Raw genomic sequence first — 23,873 nt, 5'->3', positions numbered from 1 at the left:
GATCCCAAATCCAGGGATCAGATCCCAGACACATTTCCCCATGTCCTTGCCCCAAATCCAGGGATCAGACCCCAAATCTAGGGATCAGATCCCAAATCCAGGGTTCAGATCCCAGACCCATTTCCCCGTGTCCTTGCCCCAGATTCAGGGATCAGATCCCATGGCCCTGTCCCAAATCCAGGGATCAGACCCCAAATCCAGGGATCAGATCCCAGACCCATTTCCCCCTGTCCCTGCCCCAGATCCAGGGATCAGATCCCAGACACATTTCCCCATGTCCTTGCCCCAGATTCAGGGATCAGATCCCCTGTCCCTGCCCCAAATCCAGGGATCAGACCCCAAATCCAAGGATCAGATCCCAGACACATTTCCCCATGTCCCTGTCCCCAATTCAGGGACCATTCCCAGGATCCCAGACCCATCTCCCCTATCCCTGCCCCAGATCCAGGGACCATTCCCAGCACTCCAGACCCATCTCCCCTATCCCTGCCCCAGATCCAGGGACCATTCCCAGCACTCCAGACCCATCTCCCCTATCCCTGTCCCACATCCAGGGACCATTCCCAGGATCCCACACCCATCTCCCTTATCCCAGATCCAGGGACCATTCCCAGCACTCCAGACCCATCTCCCCTATCCCAGATCCAGGGACCATTCCCAGGATCCCACACCCATCTCCCCTATCCCTGCCCCACATCCAGGGACCATTCCCAGGATCCCACACCCATCTCCCCTATCCCTGTCCCACATCCAGGGCCCATTCCCAGGATCCCACATCCACTTCCCCCTATCCCTGCCCACTCCCAGGGATCAGCCCCCGGACCCCTCTCCCACCTCCCATCCCCAAATCCCTGTCCCCAGCCCCCCCATTCCCTATTCCCCCCCCCCTCCCACCCCCTCTCCCCTTGGCCCAGCTCCCCCCTTTTCCCAATCCCGCTATTCCCAATCCCTTTGGATCGGGCCCGTCTCCCCCCCTCCCCTCTCGGCCGTTTGTGAGTCATTGGGGCCGGGGGGTGGGGGGGGTGTGGGGGTGTGGATTTGGGGCGGGCTCAGGACTCTCCTTCCCGGCCCCTTTTTTTTCCCTTTCCAGCTCCTCTCCCCGCTCCCGGTTTTTTATTTTTGGCGGCCGGTGTCCCGCCCGCGCCCCATTCCCGGTGTCCCGTCCGTCCCCCCCGCCCGGTCCCGGATGGGCGCCGGGGATGCTCCAGCGCTGGGGGGGCTCCGGGAGGCTCCCGGGAAAGTTTTGGGAGCGCGGGGAAAGCGCCGGGAAGCGGCTCCGGCTGGATCCGGAGCCTGAGGATCGCCGGGAAGAGGCGGATGCGGGAAAAGGGGCCATGAGAGGTGAGGGGAAGGGGGAACATTCCCGGCGGGATTGGGGGGGCTGGGAAGAGGGGGATGGGGCGGATGGACGGGATGGATGTGCCGGAGTGGGGGTGGGGGGCCCCAAAATCCCCCCCACCCACCCCCTTCCTGCTTCCCGTGGGAAGGGGATTCCCGGGAATGGGGTCTGGGCATGACCGGGGAGCCCCAAATTTGGGAAGGGGGGGGAAGAGGGATTGGGGGGGGTCCCGGGGCTCCCCCTGCTCCCTCAGATCCCGTCGCTTGTGGATTCCATAGGGAGGAAAAGCCAGATTTGGGATGGGAAGGACGGGAATTTCTTTCCCCCGCCCCCAAAGCCCCTCTTTGCCGCCCCCCCCCCCCGCCCCCCACTTTTGGGGGTTCCGGATGGAATAAAAGGGGAGGGACACCGGGAGGATCCCAAATTTCCCCCCCCACACACACACTGGGGGGCCGGGCTGGGGGGAGCCGGGAGGGGGGGGGAAAGATTCCTTTGATCCCGTGGGTTTTTTATTCCTGGGAAGCCCCTCGGAGCCAGGAACCAAATCCAACCACTTTGGGGCCAAGTTTCCCAAAATTTACAGTCCAAATTTCCCCAAACCCAGGAGCCCTCCCTGTGTCCATCACCCATTTTGGGTCAAATCCAGCCAAGTTTCCACAGTTTTATGCTCCAAATCCCACCAAAATTTATGGATCTGGTGCCCAGATTTCCCCCTTCACACAGGGAGGGGTTGTTTTTCCTTTGCTCCCGTGGTTTTTATTCCCAGGAAGCCCCTTGGAGCCGGAGCCAGGAACCCTCCCTGTGCCCATCTCCCACTTTTGGGCCAAATGCAGCCAAATTTCCACAGATTTCTGGTCCAAATCCCACCCAAATTTATGGATTTGCTGCCCAAAGGTCCCACCGGGCGCCGGGAGGGGACAGGGACGCGCATCCCGATGCTCCCGGGATTTTGCTCAGGGTGGCACCGGTGGCTCCTTCCCAACTTTCCCCCGGGAATGCCGGGGCAGGACGCGGCTGGGGCTGTTCCCAGGAATCCTCAGGCATCCTGGGAATGGGATCACACCCAAATTTATAGATTTGGTGCCCAAAGGTCCCGCTGGGCGCCGGGGGGGGGGCCAGGGACGCCCGTCCTGCTGCTCCCGGGATTTTGCTCAGGGTGGCACCGGTGGCTCATTCCCAACTTTCCCCCGGGAATACCGGGGCAGGATGATGCTGGGGAGTTTCCCAGGGATCCTCAGCCCTCCCCCGGGAATGGGATCCCACCCAAATTTATGGATTTGGTGCCCAAAGGTCCCACTGGGCGCCGGGAGGGGGGACAGGGACGCGCATCCCGATGCTCCCGGGATTTTGCTCAGGGTGGCACCGGTGGCTCCTTCCCAACTTTCCCCCGGGAATGCCGGGGCAGGACGCGGCTGGGGCGGTTCCCAGGAATCCTCAGGCATCCTGGGAATGGGATCACACCCAAATTTATGGATTTGGTGCCCAAAGGTCCCACTGGGCGCTGGGGGGGGACAGGGACGCGCATCCCGATGCTCCCGGGATTTTGCTCAGGGTGGCACCGGTGGCTCCTTCCCGGCTTTCCCCCGGGAATGCCGGGGCAGGACGCGGCTGGGGCGGTTCCCGGGAATCCTCAGGCATCCCTGGAATGGTATCAGGAGGGCGAGGGGGGGCGGGGGGAGCTGAGGCCGCTCCGCGTCCCCTTCCAGGACACGACCCGTCGGGAGGCGAGCGCGAGGAGATGGCGATGGTGGAATCCACCTCCAGCCGCGGATCCAGGGGTAAGGAATTCCGAGGGGGGGGGGGGGGGCGGGAAGAGGGGCCGGCAGGGCCTGATCCGTCCCTCTGTTCCCGCAGGAAGGGCCCGGAGCAGCTGCCGGAGGAGGCTGTCGCTGTCCCCGTCCCCGTGCCCGTCCCTGCGGAGCGCCCTGCGCGGCCTCTACGCCCTGGCCCTGCTCCTGGCGCTGGCCGTGGCCGTGCTGGGAGCGCTGGGTGAGCCGGGAAAGGGCTGGGAATGCTGGGCTGGGAATTTGGGGGGGGGAGAGCTGAGGCATCCCGGGGTGGAGGGGGGGCGGCTGGAATTCCGGCTGGGAGCGCCCCGGGGGTGGAGATGCCTCAGGAATGGGGGTGTTACCTGGGGGTGTTACCTGCGTGGGAGCATCAGGGACCGACCCAGAGCCCCGAGGTTGGATCCCGGCACATTCCAGGTGCTTCCCAGACGGAGCAGAGGGACAAGGTGTTCCTCAGGGGTGGAATCTTGGAGATGCTTTGGCAAATCCCAGACCTGGAAGCACCTGGGGATGCCCATCCCAGCCTGGCTCAGCAATCCCTGGACAGCTTAAGTGCCTTCCTGGGAGGGAAGGTGTGGAGAGGGATGATATTCCTGGGCATTCCCACCTCTCCTGACTCCCCAGAAGCTCCCAGGTGTGGAGGGGAGCAGCTGGAATTCTGGTGGGAGCGCCCTGGGTGTGGTGACACCGGGATCCCTCTGGATCTCAGGAACCACCTCAGAGCCTGGAGGTTGGATCCCATCCCATCCCATCCCATCCCATCCCATCCCATCCCATCCCATCCCATCCCATCACCTCCCAAGTGCTTCCCAAGTGCTTCCCAGACGGAGCAGAGGGACAAGGTGCTCTTCAGGGGTGGAATCTTGGAGATATTCAGGCAAATCCCAGACCTGGAAGCGCCTGGGGATGCCCATCCCAGCCTGGCTCAGCAATCCCTGGACAGCTTAAGTGCCTTTCTGGGAGGAAAAGTGTGGAGCAGGACGGTATTCCCGGGCATTCCCACCTCTCCTGACTGCCCAGAAGCTCCTATGTCTGAAAGGGAGCAGCTGGAATTCTGGTGGGATCACCCTGGGTTTGGCAACACTGGGATCCCTCTGGATCTCAGGAACCACCTCAGAGCCTGGAGGTTGGATCCCATCCCATCCCATCACCTCCCAAGTGCTTCCCAGACGGAGTAGAGGGACAAGGTGTTCCTCAGGGGTGGAATCTTGGAGATATTCAGGCAAATCCCAGACCTGGAAGCGCCTGGGGATGCCCATCCCAGCCTGGCTCAGCAATCCCTGGACAGCTTAAGTGCCTTCCTGGAGGGAAGGTGTGGAGAGGGATGATATTCCCGGGCATTCCCACCTCTCCTGACTCCCCAGAAGCTCCCAGGTGTGGAGGGGAGCAGCTGGAATTCTGGTGGGATCACCCTGGGTGTGGTGACACTGGGATCCCTCTGGATCTCAGGAACCACCTCAGAGCCTGGAGGTTGGATCCCATCCCATCCCATCACCTCCCAGGTGCTTCCCAGACGGAGCAGAGGGACAAGGTGTTCCTCAAGGGTGGAATCTTGGAGATGCTTTGGCAAATCCCAGACCTGGAAGCGCCTGGGGATGCCCATCCCAGCCTGGCTCAGCAATCCCTGGACAGCTTAAGTGCCTTCCTGGGAGGGAAGGTGTGGAGAGGGATGATATTCCTGGGCATTCCCACCTCTCCTGACTCCCCAGAAGCTCCCAGGTGTGGAGGGGAGCAGCTGGAATTCTGGTGGGATCACCCTGGGTGTGGTGACACTGGGATCCCTCTGGATCTCAGGAACCACCTCAGAGCCTGGAAGTTGGATCCCATCACCTCCCAAGTGCTTCCCAAGTGCTTCCCAGATGGAGCAGAGGGACAAGGTGCTCCTCAGGGGTGGAATCTTGGAGATGCTTTGGCAAATCCCAGACCTGGAAGCACCTTGGGATGCCCATCCCAGCCTGGCTCAGCAATCCCTGGACAGCTTAAGTGCCTTCCTGGGAGGAAAGGTGTGGAGCAGGACGGTATTCCCGGGCATTCCCACCTCTCCTGACTGCCCAGAAGCTCCTATGTCTGAAGGGGAGCAGCTGGAATTCTGGTGGGATCACCCTGGGTTTGGCAACACTGGGATCCCTCTGGATCTCAGGAACCACCTCAGAGCCTGGAGGTTGGATCCCATCCCATCCCATCACCTCCCAGGTGCTTCCCAGACGGAGCAGAGGGACAAGGTGCTCCTCAGGGGTGGAATCTTGGAGATGCTTTGGCAAATCCCAGACTTGGAAGTGCCTGGGGATGCCCATCCCAGCCTGGCTCAGCAATCCCTGGACAGCTTAAGTGCCTTCCTGGAGGGAAGGTGTGGAGCAGGACGGTGTTCCCGGGCATTCCCACCTCTCCTGACTGCCCAGAAGCTCCCAGGTGTGGAGGGGAGCAGCTGGAATTCTGGTGGGATCACCCTGGGTTTGGCAACACTGGGATCCCTCTGGATCTCAGGAACCACCTCAGAGCCTGGAGGTTGGATCCCATCCCATCCCATCCCATCCCATCCCATCCCATCCCATCCCATCCCATCACCTCCCAAGTGCTTCCCAAGTGCTTCCCAGACGGATCAGAGGGACAAGGTGCTCCTCAGGGGTGGAATCTTGGAGATGCTTTGGCAAATCCCAGACCTGGAAGCACCTGGGGATGCCCATCCCAGCCTGGCTCAGCAATCCCTGGACAGCTTAAGTGCCTTCCTGGGAGGGAAGGTGTGGAGCAGGACGGTATTCCCGGGCATTCCCACCTCTCCTGACTGCCCCGTTCCCCCCGCAGCGTTCCGGAGGGTGGATTCCATCTCCAGCCGGATCAGCTCGGCCCAGGCCTTCTACGAGGAGAAGCTGCTCTCCATCCGGGAGGATCTCCAGGGCTTGGGTGAGTGGCCTGGACCCGCACCCGGAGAGGCCTTTTCCGGGTGCCCATCCCGCCAGGGAATGAGGGATCTCCCTTTCCCGGCTCCCGGGGCTCCCCCGGAGCCAACCCCCTGCTTTTCTCCCAGGATTTTGGGCAGGGATGAACGTCGGACCCCAAGGGGTGGAAGGGGGGGGTTGGAGAAGCTGCAGGAGCAGGAGGAGGGTGGGATTGGGGAGTTCCCTTCTCCAGGGTCCTGGAATCATGGAATCACGACGAGGTTGGGGTGGGAAGGGGCCTTAAGGATCCGGAGGCATCCAGGGGCACTTCCCAGGAGTCCTGGTGGCTCCAAACTGTCCTGGAGGGAAGGATTTGTTCCCTGGAGGGAAAGGAAGGGCTGGCCATGGATCCAGAGGGTCTCCAGGCCTGGAGAGTGGGATGGGGTGGGATAATAGGTGGATCTTGGGATGGGGTGGGATGACAGGTGGATCTCGGGATGGGGTGGGATAACAGGTGGATCTCTGGATGGGATAACAGGTGGATCTCGGGATGGGATGGGATAACAGGTGGATCTTGGGATGGGATGGGATAACAGGTGGATCTTGGGATGGGATAACAGATGGAACTTGGGATGGGGTGGGATAACAGGTGGATTTTGGGATGGGGTGGGATAATGGGTGGATCTTGGGATGGGGTGGGATAATGGGGGGATCTTGGGATGGGATGGGATAACAGGTGGATCTCCAGCCTAGGAGGGTGGGATGGGGTGGGATAACAGGTGGATCTCAGGATGGGGTGGGATAACAGGTGGATTTTGGGATGGGGTGGGATAACAGGTGGATCTTGGGATCGGGTGGGATAACAGGTGGATCTCAGGATGGGGTGGGATAACACATGGATCTTGGGATGGGGTGGGATAACGGATGGATCTCCAGGCCTGGAGGGTGGCATAGGGTGGGATAACAGATGAATCTTGGGACGGGATAACAGGTGGATCTTGGGATGGGATGGGATAACGGATGGATCTCCAGGCCTAGAGGGTGGGATAACAGGTGGATTTTGGGATGGGGTGGGATAATGGGTAGATCTCAGGATGGGATAACAGGTGGATCTCGGGATGGGGTGGGGTGGGATAACAGGTAGATCTTGGGATGGGATAACAGGTGGATCTTGGGATGGGATAACAGGTGGATCTTGGGATGGGGTGGGCTAACAGATGGAACTTGGGATGGGGTGGGATAACAGGTGGATCTTGGGATGGGATGGGATGGGATAACAGATGGATCTCGGGATGGGATGGGATGGGATAACAGATGGATCTCAGGATGGGATGGGGTGCGATAACAGGTGGATCTTGGGATGGAGTGGCATAACAGACGGATGTCCAGACCTGGAGAGTGGGATGGGGTGGGACAACAGGTGGATCTCAGGATGGGATGGGATAACAGATGGATCTTGGGATGGGAAAATAGATGGATCTCCAGGCCTAGAGGGTGGGATGGGATGGGATGGGATGGGATGGGATGGGATGGGATGGGATAACAGGTGGATCTTGGGATGGGATGGGATGGGATAACAGGTGGATCTCGGGATGGGATAATAGATGGATCTCGGGATGGGGTGGGGTGGGATAACAGACGGATCCTGGGATGGGATAACAGATGGATCTTGGGATGGGATAACAGGTGGATCTTGGGATGGGGTGGGATAACAGATGGAACTTGGGATGGGGTGGGATAACGGATTTCCAAGCCTGGAGGGTGGGATGGGGTGGGATAACAGACGGCTCTCGGAATGGGGTGGGATAACGGGTAGATCTCAGGATGGGATAACAGACGGATCTTGGGATGGGGTGGGATAACAGGTGGATCTCGGGATGGGGTGGAATGGGATGGGATAACAGGTGGATCTCAGGGTGGGATGGGATAACAGGTGGATCTCGGGATGGGTGGGATAACGGATGGATCTCCAGGCCTGGAGGGTGGCATAGGGTGGGATAACAGATGGATCTTGGGATGGGACAACAGGTGGATCTTGGGATGGGGTGGGATAACAGATGGATCTTGGGATGGGGTGGGATAATGGGTAGATCTCAGGATGGGATAACAGGTGGCTCTTGGGATGGGGTGGGATAACAGGTGGATTTTGGGATGGGGTGGGATAACGGGTAGATCTCAGGATGGGATAACAGGTGGATCTTGGGATGGGATGGGATGGGATAACAGGTGGATCTCGGGATGGGGTGGGATAACAGGTGGATTTTGGGATGGGATAACAGGTGGATCTCAGGACAGGATAACAGGTGGATCCCGGGGTGGGATGGGATAACAGACGTCTCTGGGGATGGGGTGGTCTAAGAGCCCCTCCCGCCCCCTGCCCAGGAGAGAGGAGCTCCGGGAACGTCTCCTCGCGCCAGGCCCGGGACCAGCTGGGCCGGGAGCTCTCGGAGCTGCGGGCCGCGCTGGAGCAGCTCCAGCGGGCGCTGCAGGGGCAGGAGGCGCAGCTGGAGCGGACTTCCCGGCGCCATTCCCGGCTCTGGGCGGCGGGCGCGGGGCTCGGGGCGCGGCTGGAGGGCTGCGCGGGCTGGGCGCGGGGGCTGGGCCGGGGCGCGGAGCGGCTGCTGGCCCGGGCCGGGCGGTGCCGGGACGAGGCGTCGCGGCTGGACGCGGAGCTGCGGGGCCTGTCCCGGGCGGGCTCGGCGCTGGAAGCGGCGCTGGAGCGGCTGAACTCCAGCGCCGAGCGGGGCCGGGAGCGGCTGCGGGAGCTGCGGGGCGGCGCGGCCGAGGCGGGGCGAGCGCTGCGGGATTTGGGCGAGGAGGGGCGGGAGCGGCGGCGGGAGCTGGCGGAGCTGCGGGCCGGGCGGGAGCGCGCCCGGGAGCTGCTCGGGGGCGCGCAGGGCGCGGCGGGGGCGGCGGCGCGCAGGGAGGGCGGTAACGCCCGCGGGCTGCAGGAGCTGGCGGTGCGCGCCGCCGAGCTGCGGGCGCGGGTGGACAACGCCAGCGCGGAGCTGGAGGAGCAGCAGGACGACCTCGGCGACGCCAGGTAAGCGGGATTCCCGCCGGGAGTGCGCGCGCGGGGGGCGCGGGCGCGGGAAAAGGGAGAGGGGCTTAAAAAGGGAGTTGTTGGAATCTGTGTTTTAAATTTTTTTTTATATTTATTTTTGTGTTATATTTATATAGTTATATAGAATATGTAATATAATGTATTTATATATTAGTAAATATATATTATATATTTTTATACATTAAGTTATATATATATTACATTATATATTATATATTATACAATATATATTAATATATAATACAATATATAATATATAATATATAATATATATTATATAATATATATTATATAATATATATTATATATTATATTTATATTATTTATATTTATATTTATTCTTATATTATATTTATATATCTGTATAGAATACATAATATAATATAATTATATATTTTTAAATAGATATATTATATATTTTTATATATTCAATTATATATATTATATATTAATATATAATATAATATCTACTATATATATTCTATTTATATTATTTATATTTATTTTTATTTTTATATTATATTTATATATTTATATAGAATACATAGTATAATATATTTATATATTATTAAATATATATATCATATATTTATATATAAAAAATTATATATTATATAATATATTATATTTATTATATATATTTTATTTATATTATTTATTTTTATTTTTATATTATATTTATATATCTATAAAGAATACATAGTATAATATATTTATATATTATTAAAGTTATATATTATACATTTATATATATTATATTATATATTAGTATATAATACATAATATAATATATATAATTTAATATATTTATATACAATGAATATAATATAATATATCATAATATATAATATAATATATTATATATCATAAATATAACATAATATAATATATATCATAATATATAATATAATATACAAATGTATATAATATCTATAATATACAATAAAGTTTTATATAATATAATATATATTTATACATTTCTATATAATATATAAATGTATATTTATACATTTGTATATTTATTTATATAATGTAATATATATTCATATATTTATATATTACAAATAAATATATAATATATTCATATATTTATGTATTCATATATAATATAATACATATTTATATATTTATGTATTCCTATATAAGATATATTATATATTTATATTTATTATTAACATAATATATATTTTCCTATTATACAATTATTTATTTATATATAATATATTTATACAATATTATTTACAGATAATATATTTATATAATTATATAAAAGAGATTTAACGTATATTTAGGATATTCCTTTAAAAATATATACATCCCTTTATTTTATCTGTATTTTGAATATTTTATAGAAATTTATTTTTATGTGTTCATATATATTTTCTATATTTAGATATATTATTTATATATTTTATATATATTTATATATTATTATTTATACATATATATTATATATACATATATATGATTATATTTATGTAACTATATAAAATATATTATATATATTTAGAGATATTCCTTTAAAATATATATTTCTTTATTTTATCTATATTAAATATTTTATAGAAACTTTTTATATATTCATATGTATAACATATTTATATATTATATACTTATATATAATATATATTACATATATTACATATATGATATATATATAATATATATAAATACATATAACAAATATATATAAAATAAAATAAAGATAAAGTATATAAAATATATTTTTATACTTACATATATAATGTAAAAAATATAAAAATGTACATTTAACGTATATTTAATATATATTTTTATAAACATTTTAATATATATTTTAGCTATATATTTAACATATATATAATATATATATTTCATATATATAATATATATGTTTTGTATATTTTATCTATATTTTATTTAAGTATATATCTTTTATATATATATATATTTAGATATATTATATATTTATATATCAGCATATTATATTTAAAATATATAACAAATATATATAAAATAAAATAGATAAAGTATATAAAATATAGTTGTATACTTACATGTATAATGTAAAAAATATAAAAATGTACATTTAAAGTGTATTTATTATATATTTATATAAAAATTTTAATATATATTTTAGCTATATATTTAACATATATATAATATATAAATTTCATATATATTATATATATGTTTTGTATATTTTATCTTTATTTTATTTAAGGATATATATATTATATATATAGATATATTTAGATAGATTTTTTATCTATAGGGCAGTGACCCCATATGAGCTGTGGGTGTTATAGGGCAGTGTCCCCCTGTCCCCATATGAGCTGTGGGGTGTTATAGGGCAGTGTCCCCCTGTCCCCATATGAGCTGTGGGGTGTTATAGGGCAGTGTCCTCACTGTCCCTGGGGGTGTTATAGGGCAGTGTCCTCACTGTCCCATATGAGCTGTGGGTGTTATAGGGCAGTGTCCTCACTGTCCCATATGAGCTGTGGGTGTTACAGGGCAGTGTCCTCACTGTCCCATATGAGCTGTGGGTGTTATAGGGCAGTGTCCCCACTGTCCCATATGAGCTGTGGGTGTTATAGGGCAGTGTCCTCACTGTCCCTGTGAGCTGTGGGTGTTATAGGGCAGTGTCCTCACTGTCCCTGTGAGCTGTGGGTGTTATAGGGCAGTGTCCTCACTGTCCCTGTGAGCTGTGGGGGGTTATAGGGCAGTGTCCTCACTGTCCCTGTGAGCTGTGGGTGTTATAGGGCAGTGTCCTCACTGTCCCTGGGGGTGTTATAGGGCAGTGTCCCTCTGTCCCCATATGAGCTGTGGGTGTTATAGGGCAGTGTCCTCACTGTCCCTGGGGGTGTTATAGGGCAGTGTCCCCCTGTCCCCATATGAGCTGGGGGTGTTATAGGGCAGTGTTCCACCATCCCATATGAGCTGTGGGTGTTATAGGGCAGTGCCCTCACTGTCCCTGTGAGCTGTGGGTGTTATAGGGCAGTGTCCCCCTGTCCCTGGGGGTGTTATAGGGCAGTGTCCCCACCATCCCATATGAGCTGTGGGTGTTATAGGGCAGTGTCCCCACCATCCCATATGAGCTGTGGCTGTTATAGGGCAGTGTCCCCCTGTCCCCATATCAGCTGTGGGGTGTTATAGGGCAGTGTTCCACCATCCCATATGAGCTGTGGGTGTTGTAGGGCAGTGTCCCCCTGTCCCCATATCAGCTGTGGGGTGTTATAGGGCAGTGTCCCCACCATCCCATATGAACTGTGGGTGTTATAGGGCAGTGTCCCCCTGTCCCCATATCAGCTGTGGCTGTTATAGGGCAGTGTCCCCCTGTCCCCATATCAGCTGTGGCTGTTATAGGGCAGTGTCCCCACTGTCCCATATGAGCTGTGGGTGTTGTAGGGCAGTGTCCCCCTGTCCCCATATCAGCTGTGGGGTGTTATAGGGCAGTGTCCCCACTGTCCCATATGAGCTGTGGGTGTTGTAGGGCAGTGTCCCCCTGTCCCCATATCAGCTGTGGGGTGTTATAGGGCAGTGTCCCCACCATCCCATATGAACTGTGGGTGTTATAGGGCAGTGTCCCCCTGTCCCCATATCAGCTGTGGCTGTTATAGGGCAGTGTCCCCCTGTCCCCATATGAACTGTGGCTGTTATAGGGCAGTGTCCCCACCGTCCCTACCCACCCGTTCCCCCATGATCTGTGGGGTGGCGACGCTTTCCCAGTCTCCCCATGACTCCACCTGGGCTCCAGGGCCTGCCCTGAGGGATTTGGGGCCGCCCCACCACCTCCCACCCCTTCCCGTTCCCCTCCAGCTCTTCGTGACCCCACAACCCGCCCCCCCTTCTCCCCGCAGGTACCACCGGGCCCACGCCCAGAACCGCACGGCCGACGGGTTCCGGGCGCTGGAAGGGCTCCTGGCCTCCCACGGGGAGGAGGTCGGGACCATCTCGGCCAACCTGGAGGCCACGGGCGGGCACGTGCTGGCCATGCTGCGCTACCTGGGCTCCGTGCGGGAGGCCTGCGCCCGCGGCCTGCGCGCCCACGCCCGCCACATCCTGAGCCTCAACGGGTCCCTGGCGGAGCTCCGGGGGTCCGCCGGGGTCCTGCGGGAGCGCTTCGGGATCCTCGGGGCCCGCCTGGACGTCGGCGTCCGCAACGTGTCCCTGCTGCTCGAGGAGATGAGGGCGGTGGACGCGCGGCACGGGGACGCGCTGCGGGACATCGCCCTGCTCCGAGGTGAGGGAAACAGGGGGGAAAGGGGGGGAAAAGGGGAGGTGTTCCTGGGATTGGGTGGGATTGGGTGGGATTGGGGGACGCGCTGCGGGACATCGCCCTGCTCCGAGGTGAGGGAAACAGGGGGGAAAGGGGAGGTGTTCCTGGGATTGGGTGGGATTGGGGGATGCACTGTGGGACATCGCCCTGCTCCGAGGTGAGGGACGGGGGGGAAAGGGGAGGTGTTCCTGGGATTGGGTGGGATTGGGTGGGACTGGGGGACGCGCTGCGGGACATCGCCCTGCTCCGAGGTGAGGGAAATGGGGGAAAGGGGGGGAAAAGGGGAGGTGTTCCTGGGATTGGGTGGGATTGGGGGATGTGTGGCACGGGGACGCGCTGCGGGACATCGCCCTGCTCCGAGGTCAGGGAAACAGGGGGGAAAAGGGGAGGTGTTCCTGGGATTGGGTGGGATTGGGGGATGCGCTGCGGGACATCGCCCTGCTCCGAGGTGAGGGAAACAGGGGGGAAAGGGGGATCCAGGGAGGTGTTCCTGGGATTGGGTGGGATTGGGTGGATGTGTGGCACGGGGACGCGCTGCGGGGCATCGCCCTGCTCCGAGGTCAGGGAAACAGGGGGGAAAAGGGGAGGTGTTCCTGGGATTGGGTGGGATTGGGTGGGATTGGGGGACGCGCTGCGGGACATCGCCCTGCTCCGAGGTGAGGGACGGGGGGAAAGGGGGGGAAAAGGGGAGGTGTTCCTGGGATTGGGTGGGATTGGGGGACGCGCTGCGGGACATCGCCCTGCTCCGAGGTGAGGGAAACAGGGGGGAAAGGGGGGGTGTTCCTGGGATTGGGTGGGATTGGGGGATGCACTGTGGGACATCGCCCTGCTCCGAGGTGAGGGACGGGGGGGATCCAGGGAGGTGTTCCTGGGATTGGGTGGGATTGGGTGGGATTGGGGGACGCGCTGCGGGACATCGCCCTGCTCCGAGGTGAGGGAAATGGGGGAAAGGGGGGGAAAAGGGGAGGTGTTCCTGGGATTGGGTGGGATTGGGGGATGTGTGGCACGGGGACGCGCTGCGGGACATCGCCCTGCTCCGAGGTGAGGGAAACAGGGGGGAAAGGGGGATCCAGGGAGGTGTTCCTGGGATTGGGTGGGATTGGGTGGATGTGTGGCACGGGGACGCGCTGCGGGACATCGCCCTGCTCCGAGGTGAGGGAAACAGGGGGGAAAAGGGGAGGTGTTCCTGGGATTGGGTGGGATTTTGTGGATGTGTGGCACGGGGACGCACTGCGGGACATCGCCCTGCTCCGAGGTGAGGGACGGGGGGAAAGGGGGATCCAGGGAGGTGTTCCTGGGATTGGGTGGGATTTTGAGGGATTGGGGGGATGTGCTGTGGGACATCGCCCTGCTCCGAGGTGAGGGATGGGGGGGAAAGGGGAGGTGTTCCTGGGATTGGGTGGGATTGGGTGGGATTGGGGGACGCGCTGCGGGACATCGCCCTGCTCCGAGGTGAGGGAAATGGGGGAAAGGGGGGGAAAAGGGGAGGTGTTCCTGGGATTGGGTGGGATTGGGGGATGTGTGGCACGGGGACGCGCTGCGGGACATCGCCCTGCTCCGAGGTGAGGGAAACAGGGGGGAAAGGGGGATCCAGGGAGGTGTTCCTGGGATTGGGTGGGATTGGGTGGATGTGTGGCACGGGGACGCGCTGCGGGACATCGCCCTGCTCCGAGGTGAGGGAAACAGGGGGGAAAAGGGGAGGTGTTCCTGGGATTGGGTGGGATTTTGTGGATGTGTGGCACGGGGACGCACTGCGGGACATCGCCCTGCTCCGAGGTGAGGGACGGGGGGAAAGGGGGATCCAGGGAGGTGTTCCTGGGATTGGGTGGGATTTTGAGGGATTGGGGGGATGTGCTGTGGGACATCGCCCTGCTCCGAGGTGAGGGATGGGGGGGAAAGGGGAGGTGTTCCTGGGATTGGGTGGGATTGGGTGGGATTGGGGGACGTGCTGCGGGACATCGCCCTGCTCCGAGGTGAGGGACGGGGGGAAAGGGGGGGAAAAGGGGAGGTGTTCCTGGGATTGGGTGGGATTGGGTGGGATTGGGGGACGCGCTGCGGGACATCGCCCTGCTCCGAGGTGAGGGAAACAGGGGGGAAAGGGGAGGTGTTCCTGGGATTGGGTGGGATTGGGGGATGCACTGTGGGACATCGCCCTGCTCCAAGGTCAGGGAAACAGGGGGGAAAGGGGAGGTGTTCCTGGGATTGGGTGGGATTGGGTGGGATTGGGGGACGTGCTGCGGGACATCGCCCTGCTCCGAGGTGAGGGACGGGGGGGAAAGGGGGGGAAAAGGAGAGGTGTTCCTGGGATTGGGTGGGATTGGGGGACGCGCTGCGGGACATCGCCCTGCTCCGAGGTGAGGGACGGGGGGGAAAGGGGAGGTGTTCCTGGGATTGGGTGGGATTGGGTGGGATTGGGGGACGCGCTGCGGGACATCGCCCTGCTCCGAGGTGAGGGACGGGGGGAAAGGGGGATCCAGGGAGGTGTTCCTGGGATTGGGTGGGATTGGGGGACGCGCTGCGGGACATCGCCCTGCTCCGAGGTGAGGGATGGGGGGATCCAGGGAGGTGTTCCTGGGATTGGGTGGGATTGGGTGGATGTGTGGCACGGGGACGCACTGCAGGACATCGCCCTGCTCCAAGGTCAGGGAAATGGGGGAAAGGGGGATCCAGGGAGGTGTTCCTGGGATTGGGTGGGATTTTGAGGGGTTGGATGGTATTTGGTGGATGTGTGGCACAGGGACGCGCTGTGGGACATCGCCCTGCTCCGAGGTGAGGGACGGGGGGGAAAGGGGAGGTGTTCCTGGGATTGGGTGGGATTGGGTGGGATTGGGGGACGCGCTGCGGGACATCGCCCTGCTCCGAGGTGAGGGAAATGGGGGAAAGGGGGGGAAAAGGGGAGGTGTTCCTGGGATTGGGTGGGATTGGGGGACGCGCTGCGGGACATCACCCTGCTCCGAGGTGAGGGATGGGGGGAAACGGGGATCTGGGGAGGTGTTCCTGGGATTGGGTGGGATTTTGAGGGATTGGGGGGATGTGCTGTGGGACATCGCCCTGCTCCGAGGTGAGGGATGGGGGGGAAAGGGGAGGTGTTCCTGGGATTGGGTGGGATTGGGGGACGCGCTGCGGGACATCGCCCTGCTCCAAGGTCAGGGAAATGGGGGAAAGGGGGGGAAAAGGGGAGGTGTTCCTGGGATTGGGTGGGATTGGGTGGGATTGGGGGATGTGTGGCACGGGGACGCGCTGCGGGGCATCGCCCTGCTCCGAGGTGAGGGAAACAGGGGGGAAAAGGGGAGGTGTTCCTGGGATTGGGTGGGATTGGGGGATGTGTGGCACGGGGAAGCGCTGTGGGACATCACCCTGCTCCGAGGTGAGGGAAACGGGGGAAAGGGGGATCCAGGGAGGTGTTCCTGGGATTGGGTGGGATTTTGGGGGATTGGGTGGGATTTGGTGGATGTGTGGCACGGGGATGCACTCTAGAATGTCACCCTGCTCCGAGGTGAGGGAAACGGGGGAAAGGGGGATCCAGGGAGGTGTTCCTGGGATTGGGTGGGATTTTGGGGGATTTGGTGGACACATGGCACAGGGATGTGCTCAGGAACGTCACCCTGCTCCGAGGTAAGGGACAGGGGGGAAAGGGGAGGTGTTCCTGGGATTGGGTGGGATTTTGAGGGATTGGGTGGGATTGGGTGGACCTGCAGCTCAGGAACGTCCCCCTGCTCCGAGGTGAGGGACAGGGGGGATCTGGGGAGGTGTTCCTGGGATTGGGTGGGGTTGGGGGGACACGCTGTGGGACCTCACCCTGCTCCAAGGTGAGGGAAACGGGGTGGGAAAGGGGAGGTGTTCCTGGGATTGGGTGGGATTGGGTGGGACTGGGGGACGTGCTGCAGGATATCACCCTGCTCTGAGGTGAGGGAAACGGGGGAAAGGGGAGGTGTTCCTGGGATTGAGTGGGATTGGGTGGGATTGGGGGATGCGCTGCGGGACATCGCCCTGCTCCGAGGTGAGGGAAATGGGGATCTGGGGAAGTGTTCCTGGGATTGGGTGGGATTGGGTGGGATTTGGTGGATATGTGGCACAGGGATGCATTCTGGAATGTCACCCTGCTCTGAGGTAAGGGACAGGGGGGAAAAGGGGGGATCCGGGGAGGTGTTCCTGGGACTGGATGGGATTGGGTGGGATTTGGTGGACACATGGCACAGGGATGTGCTCAGGAATGTCACCCTGCTCCGAGGTGAATGGATAGCGGGGAAAGGGGGAGCTGGGGAGGTGTTTCTGGGATTGGGTGGGATTTTTTGGGATTTAGTGGATGCTCGGCATGGGGACGCGGTCCAGAATGTCACCCTGCTCCGAGGTAAGGGATAGGGGGGAAAGGGGAGGTGTCTCTGGGATTGGGTGGGATTTTGAAGGATTGGGTGGGATTTTGAAGGATTGGGTGGGATTTGGGGGACGTGCTCAGGAACGTCCCCCTGCTCCGAGGTGTGGGGAGGAAAAGGGAGGTTCCTTGGATGTGGTGGGATTTGGGGGATCCTGATCCCGAGGGAGGTGGAGGAGGGTCCCAACCACCCGTGCTGAGGTCAAGGAAGGGCTGGGATGTGCAGGAAGGCACCCGGAGCATCCCATGGATGAGGAGATGTCCCACAATGGGGGCACGGCAGGGAGGTCCTTCCATGTCCTTCCATATCATTCCATGTCCTTCCATGTCCTTCCATGTCCTTCCATGTGCTTCCATGTGCTTCCATGTCCTTCCATGTGCTTCCATGTCCTTCCATATCTTCCATATCCTTCCTTGTCCTTCCATGTGCTTCCATGTCCTTCCATATCCTTCCACGTCCTTCCATGTCCTTCCATGTGCTTCCATGTCCTTCCATGTCCTTCCATATCTTCCCATGTCCTTCCATATCCTTCCATGTCCTTCCATGTGCTTCCATATCCTTCCATATCCTTCCACGTCCTTCCATGTCCTTCCTTGTCCTTCCATGTCCTTCCATGTGCTTCCATGTCCTTCCATATCCTTCCATGTCCTTCCATGTCCTTCCATGTGCTTCCATGTGCTTCCATGTCCTTCCATGTCCTTCCATGTGCTTCCATGTCCTTCCATACCCTTCCATGTCCTTCCATGTGCTTCCATGTCCTTCCATGTGCTTCCATGTCCTTCCATGTCCTTCCTTGTCCTTCCTTGTCCTTCCATGTCCTTCCATGTCCTTCCATATCCTTCCATGTGCTTCCATGTCCTTCCATACCCTTCCATGTCCTTCCATGTCCTTCCATATCCTTCCATGTGCTTCCATGTCCTTCCATGTCCTTCCATGTCCTTCTATATCCTTCCATGTCCTTCTATATCCTTCCATGTCCTTCCATGTCCTTCCATGTCCTTCCATATCTTCCATATCCTTCCATGTCCTTCCATCTCCTTCCATATCTTTCCATATCCTTCCTTGTCCTTCCATGTCCTTCCATGTCCTTCCATGTCCTTCCATATCCTTCCTTGTCCTTCCATGTCCTTCCATGTCCTTCCATGTCCTTCCATGTGCTTCCATGTCCTTCCATGTCCTTCCTTGTCCTTCCATGTCCTTCTATATCCTTCCATATCCTTCCATATCCTTCCATGTCCTTCCATGTCCTTCCATATCCTTCCATGTCCTTCCATGTCCTTCCATATCCTTCCATGTCCTTCCATGTGCTTCCATATCTTCCATATCCTTCCATATCCTCCCAACGTCCTTCCATGTCCTTCCCCCAGTGCCAGTGCCTCCTCTCCCCGGTCCCAGTGGAGAGGGAGCAGCCCCCCCTGGCTGAGGGCGCCCAAATCCTTCCGTGGATGGAACTCTCCATCCATCCCGGCCTCAGCAAGACCCCCGAGGTCGGAGCATCCCCCCCCTCACCCCTCCTCTCCCTCCTTCCAGGCATTCCGGGTCTCCCAGGCCCCCGCGGCCTCAAGGGGGACGTTGGATCCAGCGGCCCCCCGGGAATGGGGGGCCAGAAGGGTGACGTCGGGATCCTGGGATCGCCGGGACCCCCCGGAGCTCCGGGACCCCCGGGACCCGCCGGCCCCCCTGGGGAACGGGGACCTCTGGGAACGAGGGGATTCCCGGGGCTCAAGGGCTCCAAGGGCAGCTTTGGACTCTCGGGGTCCCGGGGCCAGGGCGGGCCCGAGGGGGATCCCGGACCCCCGGGGCCGGAGGGGGAACCGGGAAAGGCGGGACCCCCCGGCCCACAGGGAACACCGGGAATGCCCGGGACCCCCGGGGCCACGGGACGGGCAGGGCCCGAGGGACCCAAGGGAGAGCCCGGCATGAGGGGACCCCCGGGGCCACCGGGACCACCCGGACCCCCGGGACAGTGACTGGGACAGAAGGGCCCCAATTCCATGTCCTGGGACAGTGACTGGGACAGGGGGGTCCCAATTCCATCCCCTGGGACAGTGACTGGGACAGGGGGCCCCAATTCCATCCCCTGGGACAGTGACTGGGACAGAGGGGCCCCAATTCCATCCCCTGGGACAGTGACTGGGACAGGGGGGCCCCAATTCCATCCTCTGGGACCCCCGGGGCAGTGACTGGGACAGGGGGGGTCCCAATTCCATGTCCTGGGACAGTGACTGGGACAGGGGGTCCCCAATTTATCCCCTGGGACCCCTGGGACAGTGACTGGGACAGGGGGGCCCCAATTCCATCCCCTGGGACCCCCGGGACAGTAACTGGGGCAGGGGGTCCCCAATTTATCCCCCGGGACCCCCAGGACAGTGACTGGGACAGGGGGGCCCCAATTCCATCCCCCGGGACAGTGACTGGGACAGGGGGTCCCCAATTTATCCCCTGGGACCCCCGGGACAGTGACTGGGACAGGGGGTCCCCAGTTTATCCCCTGGGACCCCCAGGACAGTGACTGGGACAGGGGGCCCCAATTCCATGTCCTGGGACCCCCGGGACAGTGACTGGGATAGGGGGGCCCCAATTCCATCCCCTGGGACAGTGACTGGGACAGGGGGGCCCCAATTCCATGTCCTGGGACACTGACTGGGACAGGGGGACCCCAATTCTATCCCCTGGGACAGTGACTGAGACAGGGGGCCCCAATTCCATCCCCTGGGACCCCCAGGGCAGTGACTGGGACAGGGGGTCCCCAATTCCATGTCCTGGGACAGTGACTGGGACAGGGGTCCCCAATTTATCCCCTGGGACCCCCCAGGACAGTAACTGGGACAGGGGGGCCCCAATTCCATCCCCTGGGACAGTGACTGGGACAGGGGGTCCCCAATTCCATCCCCTGGGACAGTGACTGGGACAGGGGGCCCCAATTCTATGTCCTGGGACCCCCGGGACAGTGACTGGGACAGGGGGACCCCAATTCCATCCCCCGGGACAGTGACTGGGACAGGGGGACCCCAATTCCATCCTCTGGGACCCCCGGGACAGTGACTGGGACAGGGGGACCCCAATTTATCCCCTGGGACCCCCAGGGCAGTGACTGGGACAGGGGGTCCCCAATTTATCCCCTGGGACCCCCGGGACAGTGACTGGGACAGGGGGGCCCCAATTCCATCCCCTGGGACCCCCGGGACAGTAACTGGGACAGGGGGGCCCCAATTCCATCCCCTGGGACCCCCGGGACAGTAACTGGGACAGGGGGTCCCCAATTCCATTTCCTGGGACCCCCGGGACAGTGACTGGGACAGGGGGACCCCAATTCCATCCTCTGGGACCCCCGGGACAGTGCCTGGGACAGGGGGTCCCCAATTCCATCCCCTGGGACCCCCGGGACAGTGACTGGGACAGGGGGCCCCAATTTATCCCCTGGGACAGTGACTGGGACAGGGGGTCCCCAATTCCATGTCCTGGGACCCCCGGGACAGTGACTGGGACAGGGGGGCCCCAATTCCATCCCCTGGGACAGTGACTGGGACAGGGGGTCCCCAATTCCATGTCCTGGGACCCCCAGGACAGTAACTGGGACAGGGGGTCCACAATTCCATGTCCTGGGACTCCCCAGACCCCCAGGACAGTGACTGGGGGGGAGTGGGGGGGTCTCTAATTCCATCCCCTGGGATAGTAACTGGGACAGGGGGTCCCCAATTCCATCCCCAGCCCCCCCAGGACAGTGACTGGGACAGGGGGTCCCCATTGTCACCCCCTGGCCCCCCTGCAGGATGGGGCAGGAGGTGTCCCAGTCACTCCCAGTTTTCAGGCCCGGGGCTGGTCCCCGTATCCCAGGGATTGGGGTCCTGGTATCCCAGGGATTGGGGTCCCCATGTCCCAGGGATTGGAGGTCCCCGTGTCCCAGGGATTGGGTGTCCTGGTATCCCAGGGATTGGGGGTCCCCTGGGATGGCCTGGGGCCGGTCCCTGTATCCCAGGGATTTCCTCATATCCCAGGGATTGAGGGTCCCGGTGTCCCAGAGATTGGGGTTTTCTGTGTCCCAGGGATTGGGGCTCAATATCCCAGGGATTTCCCTTTGTCCCAGGGATTTCCCTTTGTCCCAGGGATTGAGGGTCTCTGTGTCCCAGGGATTGGGGTCCTGGTGTCCCAGGGGATTGGGGTCCCCTGGGATGGCCTGGGGCTGGTTCTGGTATGCCAGGGATTGGGGTGTCCCGATGTCCCAGGGATTGGGGTCTTGGTATCCCAGGGATTTCACCATGTCCCAGGGATTGGGGTCCCCATACCCCGGGGATTGGGTGTCCTGGTATCCCAGGAATTGGGTGTCCTGGTATCCCAGAGATTGGGGTGTCCTGGTGCCCCAGGGATTGGGGTCCCCATTTCCAGGGATTGGGGGTCCCCATATCCCAAGATTGGGGTTTCCAGTGTCCCAGAGATTGGTGTCCCTTGTATCCCAGGGATTGGGTGTCCTGGTATCCCAGGGATTGGGGTCCCTGTATCCCAGGGATTGGGGTCTCTGTATCCCAGGGATAGGAGTCCCAGTGTTCCAGGGATTGGGGGTCCCCTGGGATGGCCTGGGGCTGGTCCTGGTATCCCAGGGATTGGGGGTCCTGGTGTCCCAGGGATTGGGTGTCCCGGTGTCCCAGGGATTGGAGTTCCCTGCATCCCAGGGATTGGGTGTCCTGGTGTCCCAGGGATTGGGGTCCCAGTATCCCAGAGATTGGGGTTCCCTGTATCCCAAGGATTGGGTGTCCTGGTATCCCAGAGATTGGAGTACCCTGTATCCCAGGGATTGGGGGTCCCCATATCCCAGGGATTCGGGGTCCTGGTGTCCCAGGGATTGGGGTCACAGTATCCCAGGGATTGGGTGTCATGGTATCCCAGGGATTGGGTGTCCCAGTATCCCAGGGATTGGGTGTCCTTGTATCCCAGGGATTGGGGGTCCTGTATCCCAGGGATTTGGGTTCCCTGTATCCCAGGGATTTGGGTTCCCTGTATCCCAGAGATTGGAGTTCCCTGTATCCCAAGGATTGGGTGTCCCTGTATCCCAGGGATTGGGTGTCCCTGTATCTCAGGGATTGGGTGTCCCGGTATCCCAAGGATTGGGGTCCCAGTATCCCAAGGATTGGGTGTCCCTGTATCCCAGGGATTGGGGTCCCAGTATCCCCAGGATTGGGTGTCCCTGTATCCCAAGGATTGGGTGTCCTGGTATCCCAGGGATTGGGTTCCCCCGGGATGGGGCACAGCCGGTTTGTGCCCCCCCACTGTACTCGTGGCACAATAAAGGTCTTTGGGGCCGGGCGGTTCCTGAACTGGGAACACTGGGAATACTGGGAATGGTGGGAGGGGCACGATGGGTTTAGAGGGGTTGTCCCTGCTGTGGCAGCGGGAATTGGGGGTCTCAGCCCCCCCAAAAGCCCCCCCCGGGCCGGGCCGTTCCGCCCGGGCGGGTTTATTGGTGTTGGCAGCTCCGCTTCCTGTTTGGATCCCAAAAAAAACCCACCCAGGGCTGGGCTGGATGAAAAGCCGGGATCGGCCTTGGGAAGGGGCGGGAGTCGGGGGGGCTCTGGGAAGGGGGTTTGGGGGGGCCGGGAGTTGGGAATTCCTTGTGGAGGGGATGGGAGACCCCACACACACACACACGCACCCCGGGAAGGGCTGGGATCGTCCCGGTGGGATTTGGGGGCTGGGGGGATCCCGGGATGGGACAGGGAATGTCCCAGGGATTTCACTGTGGCCCAGGGATTGGGTGTCCCCGTGTCCCAGGGATTGGGGGTCCTGGTATCCCAGGGATTGGGGGTCCCCGTATCCCAGGGATTGGGGGTCCCAGTGTACCAGGGATTGGGTGTCCTGGTATCCCAGGGATTGGGGGGTCTCCATGTCCCAGGGATTGGGGTCTCCATATCCCAGGGATTGGGTGTCCCTGTATCCCAGGGATTGGGGTCTCCATATCCCAGGGATTGGGGGTCCAGGTATCCCAGGGATTGGGGGTCTCCATATCCCAGGGATTGGGGTCCCTGTATCCCAGAGATTGGGGTCCTGATATCCCAGAGATTGGGGTTCCCTGTATCCCAGAGATTGGGGTCCCAGTGTCCCAGGGATTGGGGGTCTCCGTGTCTCAGGGATTGGGGTTCCCTGTATCCCAGGGATTTCCCTGTATCCCAGGGATTGTGGTC

General features: G+C 57.0%; 1 protein-coding gene across 1 annotated transcript; it reads left to right on the top strand.

The window, feature by feature from the left end:
- The first annotated feature begins 1,145 nt into the window (after nt 1-1,145).
- SCARA3 (scavenger receptor class A member 3) lies at nt 1,146-19,670 on the top strand. Its single transcript, XM_051775469.1, has 8 exons — nt 1,146-1,341; nt 3,046-3,117; nt 3,194-3,328; nt 5,929-6,027; nt 8,385-8,713; nt 8,768-9,045; nt 12,906-13,288; nt 19,228-19,670. Exons 1-8 carry the CDS (start codon nt 1,200-1,202, stop codon nt 19,665-19,667), a joined length of 1,878 nt encoding a protein of 625 aa, XP_051631429.1. The 5' UTR covers nt 1,146-1,199; the 3' UTR covers nt 19,668-19,670.
- The last annotated feature ends 4,203 nt before the right edge of the window (nt 19,671-23,873 follow it).

The sequence above is a fragment of the Manacus candei genome, unplaced genomic scaffold, assembly GCF_025592945.1.
Source record: "Manacus candei isolate 608988 ecotype Guabito, Panama unplaced genomic scaffold, ASM2559294v1 h1tg000300l, whole genome shotgun sequence".
In the NCBI taxonomy this organism is placed as follows: domain Eukaryota; kingdom Metazoa; phylum Chordata; class Aves; order Passeriformes; family Pipridae; genus Manacus; species Manacus candei.
This window is presented reverse-complemented; position numbering and strand designations above follow the sequence as displayed.